Below are 21,065 nucleotides of genomic sequence, written 5' to 3' on the forward strand. Positions count from 1 at the left end.
TTGTTCCTCACCTTTAGGCAGAAATCTTTTCAAACTAAAGTAGACTGCTTGCACCATTAAACATACACTCTAAGGCCGTGATGGTGAACCTATGGCACGCAGAAGCATCTCTCTGGGCATGCGAGCCGTTACCTGTTGCTCTTACGAGTTCCAGCATGCTGACTACCTGGTCTTCAAGCGCGCGGGTGCACCGGAAACCAGAAGAGCATCTGCCCGGTGAGCATGCTGGGAAGATGACTTTCCTGTTTCTGGTGTGTGCATGCGCATGGGCCAGTTGCTCTTCTTGCATGCATGCGTGCCAGAAACCAGAAGACCAAGTGGCCAGTGCACATGCGTGCACTGGAAACAGGAAGAGCAGCCATCCAGCGGGTGCATGTGCACAGCTCTTCCAGTTTCCGGCACAAGTACGCACATGCTCCCATTTTGGCACTCGGTTCGCCAACACTGCTCTAAGGATTCCCAGGGAGGAGCTGTCTTAACTATTTTTTCTCCCAACTAAACTATTGAAACTTTGCTGCCTTTTGCCCCTCTGGAATGTGACCCATCCATCTTGGGAATCTGGACCACATTCCACCACAGACTGTACTATGAAAGTAAAGGCCTATTTTGATTCAAATGGATAGGTATTTGTGGTTTTCTAAGAAACAAGGCAGGTAATCGTTGGCTTACAATCACAATTCAGACCAGAATTTCATTCACTAAGAGGAACAGAGCCAATTTAACAACCCTATTTACCATGATGGTTAAGTGAATCATGTGGCTGTTAAGCATATTCCATTGTCTTTGCTTGTTGGAAGATGGCTGGGAAGGTCACAAAACATGATAATGTGACTGCAAAATACTTAACTACCCTGTTGCCCTGAAAAAAAACCCTCCCTGGATAATAACCCCTATCGGGCTTTTGAGCGCATGTGCTAAAATAAGCCCGCCCAAAAAATCTTGCAACATAGGAGCAGCTATGAGGTGACCACACTCACTGCCTCCTGCACCTCAAAAATAATAAGACGTCCCTGAAAATAAGGCCAAATGATTATTTTGGGGGTTAAAAAAACAAGACCCTGTCTTATTTTTGGAGAAACATGGTCTCCTAAATGCAAGGTGGTTCTAAGCACCTGAATTCATGTCATAACTTTTAACTGTTGTTAAACTAACAGTTGTATGTTGGCAACCACCTGTATGTCAATGGTTTGTCATTGCCTTTTTCTAGTTCTTTTTTTAATTATTCATTTTTCAATCTAGTTTATAACTCTGGTTTATCTAACACACTCCTGTCCCAAGTATTAACTAGATCTGACCTTCCTTAGCTTTTTGAGATCAACCAAGATGAGCCAAAACATCTTAAATGACTTCCTCTCTCTTACGTTGCTTCGCCTACTTGATAGATTGAAATGTACTGATAAATAAAAGTACTCACTGTTTTGAATTAACACGGTGAGACTATGATACCCAACTTCAAAGCTGAAAGTGAGTCATATGACGATTCAAATCCCATTTCAGATATGAGATCACCAGGGGATATGGTACAAGTTACTAATCTCATGGCTATTTTACATTGGATTGACTGCAAAATGAGAACAGTGAGCTATTGTACATAGTTATGAGGAAGTGTAACATAAAGACTATGAGCATGAACAAAATTCCAGAGCTGTTGAGGTCGCACAGGCAAGCAACTCCAAATTCATTAATTGTTAATTCTAAAAACTACTACCATTTAGATCAAGGGTTTCCAACCCTGGCAACTTTAAAATTTGTGGACTTCAACTCTCAGAATTCCCCAGCCAGCCTGTATGTCAGTTCTTTTAAACCAGGGTTTTGTTCTCTATCTGATAAACCAATAAATCTAAAAAGAGAAAGGACAGTATTCTTTGCCTATGCTGTTGTTTCAAGTTAACAGATAATTGATGTGGTTCTGCTTTTCATAGAATAATAAAGCTTTTTAAAAGCCATTGAGGAAGTCTCCTATTCAACACATGAATTCAAATTAAGTATCTTCAGCAACTGTTTACCTAACACTTGGTTGCAAACATCAATTAAGAAAAAGCTCACAACATCCCTTCACTAATTGGTTTTATCATCAAACTACTCTTGCTATTGGAAAATATTTTCATACTATCAAATGGAAGAATCAGCTTTCCTGAAATTTAAACATTGTTTTGGACTTGCATTCTGAGGGATTTTTCATTTATTTTGACACTCCTTCTGGTTCGTGAAAAGTATGCAATCTGCCTTTCACCTGTCATTTTTTAAAGAGTGAGCAAAGATCCTTCAACTATTCCTGGTAGGGCAGGAATCAATCTTCTGGTCATCTTTATTGCCTTAGCTTGTATTTCTTTCAGTATAAACAAAGGTGTTATTTTAGCAATCTTGTCTAAATCAAGACTCAAAAAAGCCAACACAGTTCTATGCTGCATAAACAGAGGGATAGAATCAAGATCACGTGAAGTGTTAATACCACTTTATAATGCTTTGGCAAGGCCACACTTGGAATACTACATTCAGTTTTGGTCGCCACGATGTAAAAAGGATGTGGAGATTCTACAAAGAGTAGAGAAGAGCAACAAAGATGATTAGAGGACTCCAGGCTAAAGCATCTAAAGAATGGTTGCTGGAATTATGTATGTCTAGTTTAATGAAAAGAAGGACTAGGGGAGACATGATAGCAGTGTTGCCACAAAGAAGAGGGAGTCAAACTATTCTCCAAGGCACCTGAGGGTAGAACAAGAAGCAATGGGTGGAAACTAATCAAGGAGAGAAGCAACTTAGAACTAAGGATAAATTTCCTGATAGTTAGAACAATTAATCAGTGGAACAGCTTGCCTCCAGAAGTTGTGAATGCTCCAACACAGGAAGTTTTTAAGAAGATGTTGGATAACCATTTGTCTGAAGTGGTGTAGTGTTTCTTGCCTAAGCAGAGGGTTACACTAGAAGACCTCCAAGGTCCCTTCCAACTCTGTTATTCTATTCTATTATAAGATACCAAATGAGGACAGCCTTCTATAGTCTGGTGCTTTCTAAACTCTTGGCCATAATAGCTGGAGAATTGAAATATGTACCCATCTAGTGTCTACCTTGTCTAGCTAGGCTGTCTTACAATAAAACAGTTTTTTTAAAATCTTCAGCAGAAATAAACTTGCAAGAACAAAACCTGCCAAATCTGGCAATTAAAAACTGCAGAAGTGTCAGGAACAGAGGATATATTTAACCTAAGAGTCCGAGGGCAGACTTAGATTTTTTTTGGGCTGTCTTGAGAGCAGGAAGTACAGTCTTGTTTTGGACAAGACTTGTCAGAACTGTTGGACTGGATTTCAGCTGGGAGTGGTAGCGTTTGTCATTCTTTCTTGTCCAGTTAGATCCTAAATACAAAACGACTATTGTGAGGCAGGCAGCATGAATGAAAGGAGATGGAAGAGGAGTGTTGTTACTGTAGGCATACATCCAAGAGAGGATGGTGGGCTTCTCTTCTTTAAAACAGGGGTCTCAAACCTTGGCAACCTTAAGCCTGGTGGGCTTCAACTCCCAGAATTCTCCAGCCAGCACTGGGGAAATCTGGGAGTTGAAGTCCACCAGGCTTAAAGTTGGCAAGGTTGGATACCCTGTTTTAAGAGGCCCTTAAAAACCTTTGTGTCTCAAAACGCAGCTCCTTAAGATTAAAACATCCCATTTGGAAGAGACATCTCTTTACCTTTCATCAGTACATAACATCTGGAATTCTTTCCAAGCCAGCTGTGAATGCTAGGTTAGATTAAATGAGAATTGCTAATGCTAATGGCTCATGGTTTGCACACCCAGCCACCATATAAAAAGGGCTTGTACTTGCCTGTGACGCTTCCGCAAGCCTCCATGGTGCTCCAGCTACTCGGCGGAGCGTTGTGCAGGCGCCATATGTGCCATGTGCGTGCGTGGAAGCGCCAAAGGCTTAAAGGACAGGGGCCAAGGTGGGCCCTCTGGAGCACCGTACCAGAACGGTACCCAGTGCTCCGGGCAGGCTCCGGTACACCCATACCGGGGCATACCACCTGCAACCCACCACTGCTTATGACCATTTCTCACACTTACTACCACTGCATCATCCCCATGGTCATGTGATCAAAATTCAGGTGCTTGGCAGCTGACTCATATTTATGATGGTTGCAGTGTCCCAGGATCATGCGATTAACTTTTGCAACCTTCTGACAAGCAAAGTCAATGGGGAAGCCAGATTCACTCAACAACCGTGTTACTAACTTAACAACTGCAATGATTCACTTAACAACTGTGGCAAGAAAGGTCATAAAATGGGAGAAAACTCATGTAACAAATATCTCACTTAGCAACATAAATTTGGGGCTCAGTTGTGGTTGTAAGTCAAGGATCACCTGTATTCAATAAGGAAAATTCAGAAACCAAACAGAGTATTATGGTTGGTCCTAGATTCTGGTTCAATATGATGCATTTATTGAATTAGAATGAATACATAAATTAAAAACAACATTTTCCATACTGCCTGACATTATATTGCCAGAAACGATCAGCATCCAACAGCCAGACAGTTTCGCGCATGTGATTTAAGGAAGTCAGTTTTCCAAACTGGGCAATAATTTCAAAATATAGTTGATCTAGCCCGCTTATTTGGTAACTTAGCAATAGCAATAGCAATAGCACTTAGACTTATATATCGCTTCACAATGCTTTATAGCCCTTTCTGAAAGGTTTACAGAATCAGCATCTTGCCCCAAACAATCTGGGTCCTCATTTTACCCACCTCGGCAGGATGGAAGGCTGAGTCCACCTTGAGCCTGGTGAGATTCAAACTGCCAAATTGCAGGCAGCCAGCAGTCAGGAGCAGTAGCCTGTAGTACTGCATTCTAACCACTGTGCCACCATGGCTCATAACTTAGTATTTCCTAAAGGTTTTTTTTCCAGATACAGGAAGCCTGATACTACTATTACCAAGAAAAGGCATTTCTATCAATTATTCCATCTTTCCTTTTCAACAAAAAAAGCATGGAGGATATGGTGAATAAACAGAAGAGAAATAACAAATGGAACATAACATTGTCTGGATACAAATATGACTATAAATTCCATGAATGAGTCAGGGAAATCGCAAAAACGTAGATTTAAAACTTTAGTTTTTCTTTCAATATTCTGCATAACAGTTCAACTTGATTATTATATCCATTTTGGAGATAGAATCCGAACTTTAAAATCATGGGCCTGCTAAAGTGCTCTCTTAAGAAATTCATAATTCAAGACATATTTTCACATTTTCATTTCACATCTCCAGTTTCCAGGACTGTGAGAAGTACATAGAGCCGCCTGAGAGTTATCCAAATTCTTCAGGCCTCAAAGATGAATTCTACATATAAATGGTACATATTTGTTCCTTTTTGTATAATTTGATATATTTTTGCAAGTCATGGGGGATTTTCCCTTTTCTTTTTTCCCTTTTGAGAAAGACTTGACTCCTGGTGCCTGCCTGGACAAATCCCTACCGATTTCTAAGCAGCATTTTTAGAAGTGATTTCTTCTTCCTAAGGATGAGAGGGAATGAGGAGCCCAAGATCACACAGATGGCAGAACTATAACTCAGCTTTATCTCTCCCAGTCTAACACTTTAACCATTAGGCCAACTTGGCTCTCATTTATTTCCAGTGGAAAAATGCAAAAGCTTAATCATAGAACTGAAAAACAACCATAAGTCCTCGTTTCTGTTCTTTTGGGATATAGGAGAATGCATTATCTGACTAGTTGGTAATTCTGTACTGCAAACTCAACACATTTTGGAGGTCTTCAGATTAGGAGTGCTGACCTATAGGAGCCATAAATTATTTGTCATTTGAAGGTAAATCCCACAGTGTAACAATTGTCATTCAACCCATTCAACACAGCTACGTTCAGGAATGATTCTAGATTTATTGCATGAAAATCAATGGATTGTTGCTTGCTACATTTGCATGGTACTATAGATAGCATTTCTATAGATGCAGAATGCTTTAATTGTAATGCATGAAGTTGCAGATATTTGGATTAAGTGGTAAATTTTCTTCAGCAAAGGATGTGATTTCCATCCAAATATGACCTTGGGCACCTTTCTTTCCCATTCACCCATCCTTCTTTTTTATACACTCCTTTTAGGCTCCTGATTTAATCAAATTCACACTACCACTGTTCCAGCAACCAAAATAAAATCTTCAAGAGAGCAGCGAAAGTTGAGGAACAGGAAATTCTTTTAATACAGAGCATACTTCAATCATCTAGAGAATTGAGACAGCTCCGAGACTGAAGCTGGCTTCACAGCTTGATTCAAGCATGACAAGGAAGCTGCCTCCTTTTGTTGTCCTTGGGGTTTTGAACATCTCTTGTCCTCCCATCAACCTCTCTAATGTGCTCCTGGTTTTATCCTGCTCATCGTTCTATATAAAGCAACTCGTGGCCCTGTAAATAGCCAGGTCTTATGATGTTGTCTCTGCTCGAGCTGTGGCCTGTGAAAATATTTTTAGCTTCAAGACTCAAGGGATTTGAGGTTAGGCCAGCCTAGCTTTCATTATAAATTTGAGGCAGTGGGAAGGGTCACAGAACAGGGTTTCTTCACCTCACCCCGTTTCTCTCAAATCGCCAGCTTTTCGGTCTTCCTCCCTCCTTCCCTCTTTTTCTTGCACTTCATCTTCTCCCCGCAGTTTGAGTTATGCTTTTACTGCAGTATCACATCCCAAAGGAAGGATGAGAGGAGCATTTAAATGGGAGTTATGGATGGATTTTAAATATCTCGTTTCAGGCCAGTTCATCTTTCCATACATGTTATTCCTAAGACATGCTTATCCATTATCTCCTATGGAACAGAAGGGTTTCATTTTATTTTCTATAAAGGAAATCTACCACCGATCTTTCAACTATTTCCAGTTATCTGCCAGAGGCTAATAGATCTCACAAAAGTCAATGTTACTCAATTTCTCTTCGGAGCCTAGGGAAAAAGACTTTAAACAAAGATCAAAAGAGACTTATTTTAGCAACCTCATCTAAAAATGAAGGCTCTTCACCAAACCAGGAAAAATCCCCATAGCCTATAGATAAAACTGGACATTCGCATATTTGCATGAAAAATACATTTATATTTTTTAACCAATTTCGTTATATTTAAGTACAATGACAATAAAGATTATACATAAAGGAATTAATATTGTTGATATCAAAGGCTGATTGTAAGTGAAGGAATATCTAAGAAAATGTAACATGGTACATTTGTGTATGAAATGATGCAAAGATAGATCTAGCTTCCCTCTTTTGCATCAAGGAAGTTGGCAATGTAAAAAAATGGCATCAATATAAGAATCGTGTAAATTCACTACAATTGAAGTTGAAAGTACATTCTGAAGAGAGATTACAGCAGAGGATGCATTTCTTAGGAATAAGAGTTCATGCATAGCTTTTCATGGGGGTGGCAAGTATCTTGTCAGGAATATGACATCAGTATCACACCAGCTCAGGCTCCATCACCCACTAGAGTTAAAAGGTCTCCTTAAATCAGAGCAAGGGCATATCATATAAAGAGCAAAGTTGAAATTGCAGGGATGATCCACAGGAAGCCTAACTTCTTAACAGTAGGGTATTTTTTTAGAAAGGCCTGGAGGAGGGGAGGAGGGCATACTCTGACTAAAATGAGGAGGAGTGGGCTTGTTGCTTTGATTCTTATCTTGCTGTCTCATAGCAATTATCCGCCACTTGCACCTTGTGAAACTACATATAAACTCCCACTGAATTTGCCTATGAGAACAATACTTTATCTTTGCCAAGGGGAAAAAAAACTTTACAATTTGTGCTCTTACACTGGTCGCAGAGGAAGAGAAAGAGAGAGTTGGTGTATTGAATGTATTTTTCTCAGCCAAAACATGAACAAACACATTTATTTTGACCATAAACACTTCTAAAATATAAACTAAAGACCCTATAAAGACTTTATAGAAGGGTGGGGAGCCACTGTTTAGATCTGCCTATAGTTATTTCCTGAATGCAAATCGAAGAGACTAGAAGAGGCACAAAGTCCAAGGTTAGCAGGAGAGTATTTGTAGGCAGGAACTAATAAGCATGGGTTTTCCAGAATCTTTGGACCAATCTGATGCTGGTTGGGATTAATCTGAGTTGTAATTTCTTAAGAAGAGGGGGGGGGGAGGGAATCTCAACAGCATATAAATGATGTAGTCATGTAAATTAGATTGAAATGGGGGGGGGTGCAAGCCTATGAGTCAGATTGTGTAGAGAAATGCTGTGGGCTGTTGTTCAAGTGACAAAGTCCTAAGAGATGAACTGCAATTAGAAGGCAATGGTTGGGATGGTTTCTTGCTGTTAATCAAAAGGTGTGGATCCTGGGACTTGTGCCCCAGCCATTTCCCTGCTCCTAAAATGATGGAGTAGTCAAGCTGCTTTCTCACAATAACTTAGGGCAGGAAATCATGTGTTTGTGTGTGTGTGTGTGTGTGTGTGTGTGTGTGAGAGAGAGAGAGAGGGAGAGAGAGGGAGCTTTTTTTCTCTCTGTATGCATTATATATAGAGAGAACCTGGCCCCACATCCCAGCTGGGAACAAGGACTCTGAAATCTGGGGGCATTAAGCGAAAAACGGGCTTGTCTTCAGCCTGGCCCCCATTACTCCAGGCTAGCCTACACAACCCCCTTCCACCTGCTGGCTGGGCAAGGCGGGGAGTTGTTGCCCGCGAAGTCCGGAGAGGAGTCGGATCCTGGAAAGACTGAAAAAAAACCCTACGCGTCTCACCTCCACGAATGTCACCTGCCAAGCGCCTTGCCCCCCCCCCCCAGCCCCCTAGCCGGTTCTGCCTCGGCGCTTCCGTTTCTCAGAAACGCCTAATAAAAGTTTCGGTTGGAAAAACGGGGGACGGGAGGGGCGGCCACCCGCCCTGGCTCTCCCCAGGCAAAGGACGGACTTACAGGGCAGCCTCCGGCTGTGGCCGTGGTGAGTTTCGGGTCCCGACATGGCTTTCCGTGGGCAAGTACGCGCCGATTCGCCTGGATAGTCCACGGCCTTCCCGGGCAGAAGGAGGCTCTCACAGCAGACCGGCCGCCAACACTCCCGCCGCTCCCAAACGCCTGCTGCTCATCTTCCCAGGGAGTGGTCCAAGCTCCGGGGACTCCTCCACCGGCCGTAACTATCTGGCTCCAGCAGGGCGGACTGGGACTTCGGCAGCAGAGCGTACCAAGTGGCCGAGATGCCAAAGGGGTGGAGCCGCAGATCGTGGGTGGGTGGGGGGGGGGCGTGTGTTGCTCTTCGCGCTGATTTTCCGTCCGCCTCGTTTGGCGAGATCGGAAGCGGAGGACCAGACGAGGAGGCTGGAGTGGCGCAGACGTTCCCGAGCACGTTGGAGCCCCCACGGACTCGCCCGCGGGTGGTTTTTTTTTTTTTTTTTTTTTTAAAGACCGCTTTTCCCCAGGGCCGCTGTAGGCGTGAGAGGCGGACGGGGATTAAAGGAAGAAAAGCCAGCAGTGGGAGAAGAAAAGGCTGAAGGCTGCAAAGATGGGCCGTCAAGCGGGACGACTCCAGGGCCGATCAGCGGAACAAGCTTTCATCGGTTTAAGAGTGATCCTTATTCAGCTCACTTTACCTTGCAGGGTTGTTGTTGTGGAAGGGAAGGAAGGAGGAAATTAGGAGGAACCGAAGTGGGAGCATGGAGCTCCTAGAGACGTGGAAAAATGAAGAAAATGATAAGAATACCACTGATGTAGCCTCAAATGTGTTTGTTGTTGTTTGTTGCGAAGTCATGTCCAACTCATGGCGACCCTATGGACAACGTTCCTCCAGGCCTTCCTGTCCTCTACCATCCTCTGGAATCCATTTAAGCTCACACCTACTGCTTCAGTGACTCCATCCTGTCACCCTCCGTATTCCATCGGCCAGCCAGTGCCGGCTGGCAACTACAAGGAGGAGGGCCTTCTCAGTAGTAGCCCCGACCCTTTGGAACGAGCTCCCCGTGGAGATTCGTACCCTCTCCACCGTCCAGGCCTTCCGCACAGCCCTTAAGAACTGGCTATCCCGTCAGGCCTGGGGATAAGGATAGCCGCCCCTCCCGAATGATGAATGTATGTTGCTTATTACTTTTATTATATGTGTCTATGTCATTGTTTGTGTTCCCCCTCCCTGATTTTATGTGAGCCGCCCTGAGTCCCCTCAGGGAAAAGGGCGGCCTACAAATGTTAATAAAATCTAAAAATCTAAAAAATCTAAACCCCCATTCTCTGTCTCTGTCTTCTTTTGCTCTCAATCCTTCCCAGCATTAGGCTCTTCTCCAGGGAGTTCTTCCTTCTCATTAGGTGGCCAAAGTATTTGAGTTTCATCTTCAGGATCTGGCCTTCTAAAGAGCAGTCAGGGTTGATCTCTTCTAGGACTGACCAGTTTGATCACTTTGCAGTCCAAGGGACTCGCAGGAGTCTTCTCCAGGACCATAGTTCAAATCAGAGGTGGGTTGCTTCTGGTTTGGCCCAGATCAGATGAACGCGTAGTAGCGGTGGCGGGAGGTTCCATCCACCCACCATCCACTCACATGTGCAGGAGCATGCCCGAACCAGTAGTAAAACTATTAGCAGCCCACCACTGGTTCAAATGCCTCAATTCTTTGGTGCTCAGCCTTTCTTATGGCCCAACTTTCACAGCCATTTATTACAACTGGGAAAACCATAGTCTTGACTATACACACTTTTGTTGGCAGGGTGATTTCTCTGCTTTTTAGTATGCTGTCTAGTTTTGCCATAGTTTTCCTCCCCAGGAACAAATGTGCCTTCAGACACCTAAATGTACCTTCGGACACCTGAAAACCAGCAGGCTATTTCTCTCCTACCAAAGGAAATGCAGGTAGAGCAGAGTTTCTCAACCTTGGCATCTTTTAAGATGGATCAACTTCATCTCCCAGAATTCCCTCGGTGGTTGGTTCGCCAGGGAATTCTGGCCAATCAAGACTGGCTGGGGAATTCTGAGAGATGAAGTCCACCCATCTTAAAGATGCCAAGGTTGAGAAACACTGATATGGAGGGTTTTGTTTTGACAGAGTTTCTCGTGGTTTCGATAAAGGAACAGAGAACTGGGAATTTCAGACTTATGCATACTAAACGGGAAGTCCCTGTGTTTTGAACTATTTTGCATTTATGTGGGGAGGTGAAACAGGTGCTTCCATTCCCTTGTGCTTGCAGAAGGAATCCAGGCAAGGAGGACAGGCAGTGCAGCAGGTGTGATAAACTAAATTTCTTGCTTGTCTGAAAGTCCCTTTTCTGGCAAACAGTTTTTTTTTAATTAAAAGGCCTAAGAGCACTGTTCTGACACCCCCCCCCCCCCGGCCTGTGAATACACCAGAACACAGGCTTGGCTGTTTGCCACTATTCAATTACTGTGATAACGAATCCTTTGGCTGAGGGCCCAGGCAACTTGCGTTCAATACAGTAGCTCTGCAGCAACCCAGATAATTCAAACGAAGCAACACAGATAGTCCAAATGAACAGACACGGCTAGAATACACGGATAGATTTTATTAACTACTAATTCGAATGGTTGTTTCCTGCAAATGTCCCCTCCCAACGCCTCACCTATAATCTCTCTTGGGAGGGGCCAATCAACAACCACCTGTGCTTAATCATCTTCTGTGTGTCTGCCTACGGAGTTGCTGCCTCTGTTTCTCAGCCCTTCTAAATCTAGCAACAGGGACAAACTGCCTTTGATCCTCCCCACTGCTCCATGTCTCAGGCACCTCCTGGTGGCCAAACAACCTCCCTGGTCCCTGCTCTGAGTCTGAACCCTGCCCAGGATCCTCCACAATTTCCATGGCAGACTCATACGGTTCCTCACTATCCGAGTCCATCAGCAGCTCAACCGGATCCTGCTGGGCCACAACAGAGCACTATCAGATCTTTTGCTGCCATAGATTAAAACAGCTCTCTTCCCACATTTTTTCTTGTCTGATGATGATAATGATGAATGTTTAAAGATTCAGAAAAACGTGTGAGGTATAAAGATCAATGCTGCCAAAAAAACCCCTGCTTTATGCAGCTAATAATTCTGTGAGTCCAATGTTACTTAATCCACTGGAAGTGTCTAATGTCTCCCTGGCACACAGATTTTCTCTCCTAGATATCTTGTTGCTGTGAAATGATTTGATCTGTTTTGATCTATTATTAATCAGTTTGAAGTACTCCTGCACGTTGAGCACAATTAATTGATGGGATTCAGTGTGCTACTTGAGATGCAGTTGCGGCTGCTAGCTCAGACAAATTAAAGGATGATGCTATGAATGGCCATTAACCAAGATGGCTAAGAGAATCACCTTATGTGGGACAGATATCTGTGAGGGAGAATCTTGCCAGATGCTATGTTTCTCTGCTGATGGATAAAATGTCACCCAAGGTGCTGAATTCCACTTCAAGCAACTGAAATGCCTGATATACAGTATTCAGGATTCAGTGCACTCATTTATAGTGCATTCTGTAATTCTTAATTAGGCAAATATTAACCAGCTTTCATGGGCATTGAAAATTAGATGTAATAGATTTTTTCATGTACACATTTTCTAAACCCTGACTCACCAATGCCTTAAAATTGAAGAGCAACAATGTAATATTAGAAGGAAGGATATAATTATAATCTCCAATACCTAGGTAGTGGATCCATCATAGCCCTTTACTGATCACATTTATATCCTTTGCCCTCCTTTGCTATTTTTGGGACACTATGAATGACTGACAGATACATGTCATTCCTACATTTATAACACATGGGTATTGGTTCTTAATTCCTCATGCTGCCATGCAAATAAATCAGGGCATCAGAACTTCACCAAGTATATTTCTGCTATGACAGTCAGGGCACTCCAACTCTGGCTGTATAGTAGCATTTCCAGTTTTACCATTTGTTCATTCAAGTATCTTCTTGTTCCAGAAGGTTGACTTTGAGTCTTCATCGTCTATTTTGACTCACAGCTCACCATGGCAGAGAAGGATATGGTAACAACCAGATTCCCCCCCCCCAATTCTATGCCATTGACAAAATGAGGCTAGTTGTTTCACCTTTAGAGAGGGCAAGACCCCCTCCACCAGAGCAAGAGAGTGCCCTACAGGCCCCTTCATCCAAGTCACCATTGAACAAAATGGTAGCAACATATCTCTGTTTGTACAGCTATTGGAGGAAAGATGTTAGGAAAATCTAAATGCTGTTGAACAAGAACTAGTCCACATGTCCACTGTAACCAATTTTTTTAGAACATCTTCTGTAGGTGTGGCCTGCTTTGTGGGAGTGGCTTGCTGGCCATGTGACCGGGTGGGAGCGGCTTGGCAGTCAGTCATGTGATTGGGTGGGTCTGGCCAACTTGTAAAATGTAGTGAAACTCACTTAACAATGCTCTTGCTTAGCAACCAAAATGTTGGCTCAGGAACTCTGGCATTGAAGTGTGCAAGTCTTAAAGCTGTCAAGTTACAAGACCCTTGCACCCCTAAACCTTTAGAAAAAAAAAACCTAGGGGTGTTCAAACTTGACAGCTTTAAGACTTTAAGGTTTAGATAGGACACTTAGAGGCGGGCGGGGCGATTGGTGAGCCAGCCAATCAGTGGGCGGTGGGCAGGGCAAGTGTGGTGCGGATGGGCAGGGGAGGGAGCTGGAACCGGTTCTAAATGGCACGGTAGATTTGTGGAACCTCTTCTATAGAAGAGGTTAGAACTGGCAGGAACCCACCCCTGACTGTAACCTATATATAATTTAGTGGCCTGATGAGGGTCACAGGTCCCCTCCCCAATGCTAGAACCAATAAGGAGAGCTATGTAAGGATGGGAGACGAGTTCCCAGATAGAGAAATGTTGGGCACATCTGGGTTTTACTGAATTTTCATGCATTGTTTTTGCGCGCAAGAGAGCTGTATATAGAATCTGGTTATTAATGAAATAGTTATTTTTTAGAGTCAGAGAAGCAGTCATCAGCAGTGAACTGATTCACTGCCAGTTTAGAAGGTGGAATTAAAATTGGATTTATTTAAAGCTGTCCCTCACAAAAGGAACCACATCGCCAAGTTATTTGTACTTTTTAAATTCAGGAAATGCTCTTGGAATAATTTGCTGAACATAATACATGGTTTTTGTCTAAGTATGTATTCATGAAGCCCATTATTGTGGCTTTAACATTCCTGTTTCCATCCTCCAAAGTAGGTAAACCCTCCTCAGAGTCAAGCCTTTCTCCTATTAATTTAATTTACATAGTTTAATTTTACATAGTTCACTCGGCATAATATGGCAGGAGTTTGCCATCATTTTCTTCCTGGGAAAGTTTTAGATTTCTCAATTTAATCTACTGCACTGCAGTGGTATATTCTGGCAGCCTTCCAACCTATGCTAACCAATTAATAATGCTAATTTTGTTTCATTTTAGATCAGTGCTTCTCAGTCTTGGCAGCTTCAAGGAGTATGGACTTTAACTCCCAGAATTCCCCAGCCAGCTTGCTGTCTGGCTGGGGAATACTGGGTGTTGAAGTCCCACATCATAAAGCTGTTGACTGCCTTTGATCTTAAAGCAGAAATAGGATCCATTGCCCAACTTTCCTGTTGTAGAAATGTAGTATAAATGTCATTCAAGTACCGTATCAGCTATCTGCGAGACACTTCAAGTGTTTATTTTAACAGGTTCATGAATCAAGATGTTAAATGCCAGACATCGGATGGACTAATCATTCTTACTACTTGACAGTTCTATTAGAAATAAGCATGCAATCTTCCTTGCTTATCTGTCCTGCTTTACTGTATAGTTTCCATGGTGATTTTAATCTGAGCAACATTGCCCCCTGCTGATAAAATACCAAAGCATCCTGCATTTCGTAATATTTTTACGTTAATATTTTTAGTCTTGCAATCAGTTAAAAGAAGTCCAGCTTGCTTGATAATCTCATTCCTTTCTAAACACGTCATTCGTTGCATCTGAGAACGATTTCTTTCTGTGCTTCTAAATAAGGTGCAGTCAGTGTCTAAAATGAAGAATGGGATGTCAGGACTGAATGGCACATGTGAGGCACAGCTCCCAAATCTGTAGAAACATCTTTTTTAAAAATAACAACAACACTCTACATGCCTAGGTTATGAATAGTTGATAAGCGGTTAGTTCATTCTGCTCTAATTATGAAAGCAAACTATAATCTGGAAAAATAATAATTTTGATTTTCGGTTCCATCTGCCTCCCTATTTATTTGTTTCCCTCTCCTCTTAAACAAAGCAAGAGCTTCTTCAGAAAGATTAAATAAAGAATTTTCAGGGGGAAATGCAGATAGAACACAATCTAGTACCTTCTGAGTCAGAAGAAGCTAAATGCAAGTTGCTGGGGAACAACTACACAAGCATGTGACCCATCCTGTTATCTGTGCTTTTGTGATTTAATTTTAACCAATGTGTAACACAGAACTCTTGATTGTGTGGTGATTCTGTTTGTCCATTTTTTTCCCAATAACACTAATACCAAAACTGACTACACCTTAAAGCCCATTTTCGATATCAGAATTGAGTTCTGAAAGTAAACACTTTAATGTCATCTTCAGGAATTCAGGATAAACATCTGGCAACCGGTCAGATGGTCTAGTCTAGACCCATCTTAGTCATGACTGGGTGATCTTGGACCAGTTACTCATCTCAACCCAATTCACAGGGTTGTTTTCGTTATGGGGAAAATAGGAGGAAGAAAGACTATTGTATGTGTTCACCATCTTGAATTATTTATTAAAATAATGTAAAAGGTGGGTGATAATAAATCAATAAATAAAAATTTTCACACTATCATATATTTCCTAGCTTTTCTCTTAGAACAGCCCCAGTAAGAACAATCTGCACAAGAAAAAGTCCTTCACATATACCAGTGGTGGGATTCAGCCAGTTTGCACCACTTCGCGAGAACCGGTTGCTAACTTTCTGAGCAGTTAGGTGAACTGGTTGTTGGAAGAAATCATTAGGGCAGAGAACCGGTTGTTAAATTATTTGAATACCACCACTGACATTTACAGCAAGTTCTTGACAATAGAGTAGCTATATAAGTGCCGCTAAACAATACCTCTGTATTCCAAAAATGTTTGGAGCTGAGACTAGTGATTTAGAAGGTCTTATCGTCTAACTTACAAAAAAGACTTCCTAAGATCTTCTAAATGGCCAGCCTCAGATCCACCCTATTTTGTCCCCAAGAAACAAGACCTAGGCACCCCGAGTGTGAGTAGGGTGGTTCCCCTTTGTACAGTCCATGACTATGGGGGTCCTTAATTTCAAATATTAAGGAGTCCGAATATGGCTTCAATGTTACTAATCCCTTAGCGGACATTGGATACTGTCATCTGGCAGGTATTTTAGTCCCTAGGACTATCAGCGGCACAGTCCAGAAGGGGGAAGGGGGAGAAGTTTCCTCCTGAAAAAGACTGTGAAATTTGCATACTTGCCAAGTAGGTTGGTTTTCAATATTGGTTGGCGTATGGGAATTAATCCTCAGAGAATTATGATTGATGCAAGCTGGGTCATCAAAGGAAATAGCACTTATCTTCTAACAGATTGTGGGGTTCAGCCATCCAGTCCTCAAAGTGATTGGAAGGTCCAGGGGGTTAATCACATAAAGGGTTAACATTTCAGTGTGTCCCACTATTAAGCACGAAGGGACTATGGAACGAATAATGGGACCTGCCTTCAAAAGTCAACCATCAATGGCTTACATTTGCAACAGGGACTTCAATGGGGTAGGGGAATGTTTGGCACTGTCGGAGGTTAGCGCCCACCCCTCTCCTAGGAGAATGAAATATCCTAGGAAATATTGAAAAGGCAGAATATTATATTTCCCTGGATAAGAAATTGAGAAACATGTTTTTAGGCAGGAAACAGACTCACTCTTAATAGCCCCACCTTTGTCAATGGGCCATTAGGGGCCCTGAGCTAGTCTACATCATAAAAGTAGGATTAGCCTTCTACAGAAACTCACCACATGGCACCTGGGAACTTAGCCAAGCTTGGATTCAAAACACAGCCTAGAGAGTTGCCCCTGCATGGCCCCTTGGGAGTCTGACAACCACTTGGAACTGAACCCAGGAGGACATTTCTTCCAACAGCACGTTGACTGTTGTAAAGTCCATAAAATTGGCTGTTGGCCCAGCAGCAACATTTTTTTCCTGCTCTCCTGAGAGAGATCAAGTAACAGGAATCTTTAACAAGATACCTTGATGAGGTTGGATGCAAGCTCTGTTTACCGCTTGAATAGTCCCTCCTGTGAGCTCTTTTGACATGTTTAACCCTCCCCTCTGGCTCAACCTGCTTTTCTCCCACAATACCACATTGGTCATATCTAATTTGGAATCTCTCCAAACTTTGGAGTGGAGAAATGAGTTTCAGCCCAGGCCTCAATGATGAATAGAATAAGAAAATTCCTCCTCACATCATGTACTGTGATTCCTTATAGGCTTCTTTGATGCTGCTGCTTTTTTTGTGTGAGAAGAACTTCGCTATTGCTAGAAAAGGAAAGGAAGTTATTTTTCTACCTTGACACAAATACTGAACAACAGTGCTGGGCTTTGCAAAACAAGCTATGGAAGATGTCAACAGTAAGCTGTGGTGTGTTGATTTTCTGTAGCATGTGATTTCACAATATGTGACTCTTTCTTAAATTGAATGTTCAGTGGTTAAGATATCAGACAAGAAGTCCCTTCTTATTCATTGGTTTCTCTAAATGGCCTTTGAAGGACCAGCACACTTATCTGGACAAGGAAGAACTCTGCAAACCTCACTCTCCACAAGTGAGCCCAAAGGTGCTTTTTCAAGCGGCAACTGGACTTTCTGGATTTTTTTCTCTGAAGATGTTTTGCTTCTCATCCAAGAAGCTTCTTCAACTCTGACTGGAAGGTGGGGAATGGAAGGATTTATACTCCTTGCAGACAGCTGGTCATTTGCATTCTTTTAGAGGGTCCTTAAGGTCACTTGGAGGTTTATCTGTGTCATTAGGTTCACCTGAGTGGTGCAAATGGGTATGGAGCAGAGGTAGGTTCCTACCGGTTCAAACCGGTTTGGCTGAATAGGTAGTAACTTGGTGGCCTGGGTCGCTGGGACCGGCAGCAACCCAGGCCTGCCACACACCTCAAACCATTTCTCTTGGTGGCGCCATAGGTGACGCCATCTTGTTTTTGGCTTCTGTGCATGCACAGCAGCATTTATTAGTATTGTGCATGCACACATTGTGCGCATCAAGTGCGCACACGGGGTGCATCCCTGAGCAAACCAGCAGTAGCAGCAGCCAGAACCCACCCCTGGTATGGAGGCTTCTTGAAACTGTTGAAAGAACTGTGTGGTAGCTGGCAGCACAGGGGTCTCCCGAGCTCCCTTTTCGCTGGCAGAGAGTTGCAGGAGGTTTTCACAGCCAGAAACGGAGCTCAGGAGCCCGTTTTCACTGGCAGAGTGCCCCCAACATGAGAGACTGTCTTCTGCCGTATACCTCCCTAAGACCAATAAGATCGCACAGGATGGGCCTTCTCTGGGTGCCTTCAGCTGGACAATGCCGGCTGGCGACGCCTTGGAGTAGGGCCTTCTCTGTTGCCGCTCCGGCCCTATGGAATGAGCTACCCCCAGAGATTCGGACCCTACCCACTCTCATGGCCTTCCGTAAAGCCATCAAAACCTGGCTTTTCCGGCAGGCCTGGGGCTGTTGACCTCTTGATTGAGGTCCAGCCCCCCTTTGATTGGGTGCATGTTGTTTCTTCTTAATCTTGTTGTATTTTATTGTTTTAATTCTTTTTTTAATATTTTTCATTTCTGTAAGCCGCCCGGTGTCCTCCGGGATTGGGCGGCCTATAAATTCAATGAATGAATGAATGAATGAATGAATGAATGAATGAATGAATGAATGACATTGAGCAGGCCATGCCCATTCTGTCCGCACCCACTCCATCCCCTGAGGTCAAACACAATCCTGATGAGGCCCTCAATAAAATTGAGTTTGACACCCCTGTCCTAAGCGTTGCCCCCCAAGGTCACTGCCTACTCAGCCTTATCCTAAAGCCAATCTTAGGATTCCCTTATTGGAATCTGTCTCAGCCTCTCAGAAAAAAACCACCTCCACGAATATTTCCAGTTGCTTTCCATAATCCTGCTCCTCCCACCCTTTTCTCCAGCACTTTAATTTCTCTGCATTACTGTCATGGTTTCTGATGTCACAAAGAAATGATGTCATAGCACCTGTGCAGCTTGAACATCACTCATGGCTCCCCAAACCAAGAGGTCCAGTAGCTTCTCAGAGGCAGAGAGAGCAGCAGTCACCTTTTCTCTCAACTATCTTGCTACAGGCCCTCCTGTGAAGCTCAGACTGAACCACCGGAAAGAAAATGAAGGCTATCGGGAAGAAGAAAGAATGTCTTAATGTATTCCTTCTTTAGGCATTTTGAATATTTTGGACCTAAGTTTCATTTGAAAGTTGATTGTCTTTTTAATAGCGACTCTAACAATCTCCAGTTATGGAATAATCATTTGTCACTTTGTAATACTAAGTTATATTGGAAATACTTTATTGCATTATGGTTTTGTGCATTGAATTTGATGGGTTACATTGTTCTTTTCGGAAGACTAATTAATTAGTCTAATTAATCTAAGACTAATTAATATCAACAAGCCATAAGGTTGTAAATGTGAAGAAGAGATGACCTTCCAGATGTTGCTTAACCACATATCCTGTGATTCCCCACCATTGGCCATTTTGCCTGGGGTTCATTGCAGTTTCAGTTAGCAATACTTGGAAGATCCTTTCCTGTTTCCCTGAAAATAAGACCTCCCTGGATAATAAGCCCAATCGGGATTTTGAGCACATGCACTAAAATAAGGCCTCCCCCCAAAACAAGGCCTCCCTGAATTGCAACATAGCAGCAGCCATGAGGTGACCATGCTCGCCACCCCCTGTACCTCAAAAATAATAAGACCTCCCCAAAAATAAGGCCAAGCACTTATTTCGGGGGGGTGGGGTCAAAAGAAAATAAGACCCTGTCTTATTTTTCAGGGAAACACGGTATGTTTCCCATCCTGGTATACAAGATTAAAACCTAAGTTATTAAATAACTAATAAAAGGAAAGAAATAAACTTGTTCTTGGGGAAGAAAGCTAATGAATCATAGTATGTAAACTAAATAGCTAAAAATATCATTTTAAGGCTGAAACATTGAACTATCTTCTATAGAAACAAAACTGAGAAAGGCCTCTTTCCATTGTTCCGTCAGCGTTATATATTATTGACTTTAACAATTTGCTGAACTAACAAATGATGTTTGTCAGTCTAACAAATGATATTGCAGCAATACTGTATATTCCAAATCCTCAAAATCATGGTTCTTATTCAAGGAGCTTGGTTATTTAAATTGCATTATCAGCCAACAGTAGAAGTTATTTGGAGACTTCAAGGATAGAAGAGACTGCCAGAGAAGGTGGTGGATAGTATATATACCAGATGTCAAGATTGAAAGCCATTCTATCTCGACCATCCCATGTCTCAAAACTGAATGAAATTAAGCTTCATAAAAGTAAAACAGTGATTATGTGATATCCACAATTTGTAAGCCTCCCAGTTCAGGTCTAGAAGCTGTTAGAAGAGATAGATGCTTCCAGTTGACTAAGATTTGACTGGTCACTTCATTGATCCAGAAGAAACACTTTACTGATAAAGGTAGTCCTTGACTTATGTCCACAACTGAGCCCAAAATTTATGTTGCTGAGTAATTTGTTAAGTGAATTTTGTCCCATTTTATGACTTTTCTTGCCACATTTATTAAATGAGTCACACTGGAGTTGTTACATTAGTAACACGGTTGTTAAGTGAATCTGGCTTCCCCATTGACTTTGCTTGTCACAAAATGGGATCTTGGGACCACCTGGGACATTGCAACCGTCATAAATATGACCCACCTTGTCAAGAAACCGTAAATCATGTGACCATGGGGATGCTGCAACAGTCATATATGTGAAAAATGCTCAAGTCACTTTTTTCAGTGCTGTAACTTTGAACGAACTGCTGTAAGTCAAGGACTACCTGTATACACCCTGCCAATCATAAGAATGAGTAGTCGGTATCTCA

At 42.6% G+C, this 21,065-nt stretch overlaps 1 protein-coding gene across 1 annotated transcript in view; it reads right to left on the reverse strand.

The window, feature by feature from the left end:
• Positions 1–9,167, reverse strand: part of DBNDD2 (dysbindin domain containing 2) — a 40,418-nt gene extending 31,251 nt beyond the window's left edge. The window contains exon 1 of the mRNA XM_032218538.1: positions 8,921–9,167. Coding sequence (XP_032074429.1) covers positions 8,921–8,966 — 46 coding nt within the window. The 5' untranslated portion in view covers positions 8,967–9,167. The remainder of the gene's footprint in view (positions 1–8,920) is intronic.
• Between the last annotated feature and the right edge of the window lie 11,898 nt (positions 9,168–21,065).

The sequence above is a fragment of the Thamnophis elegans genome, chromosome 5, assembly GCF_009769535.1.
Source record: "Thamnophis elegans isolate rThaEle1 chromosome 5, rThaEle1.pri, whole genome shotgun sequence".
Taxonomy (NCBI): domain Eukaryota; kingdom Metazoa; phylum Chordata; class Lepidosauria; order Squamata; family Colubridae; genus Thamnophis; species Thamnophis elegans.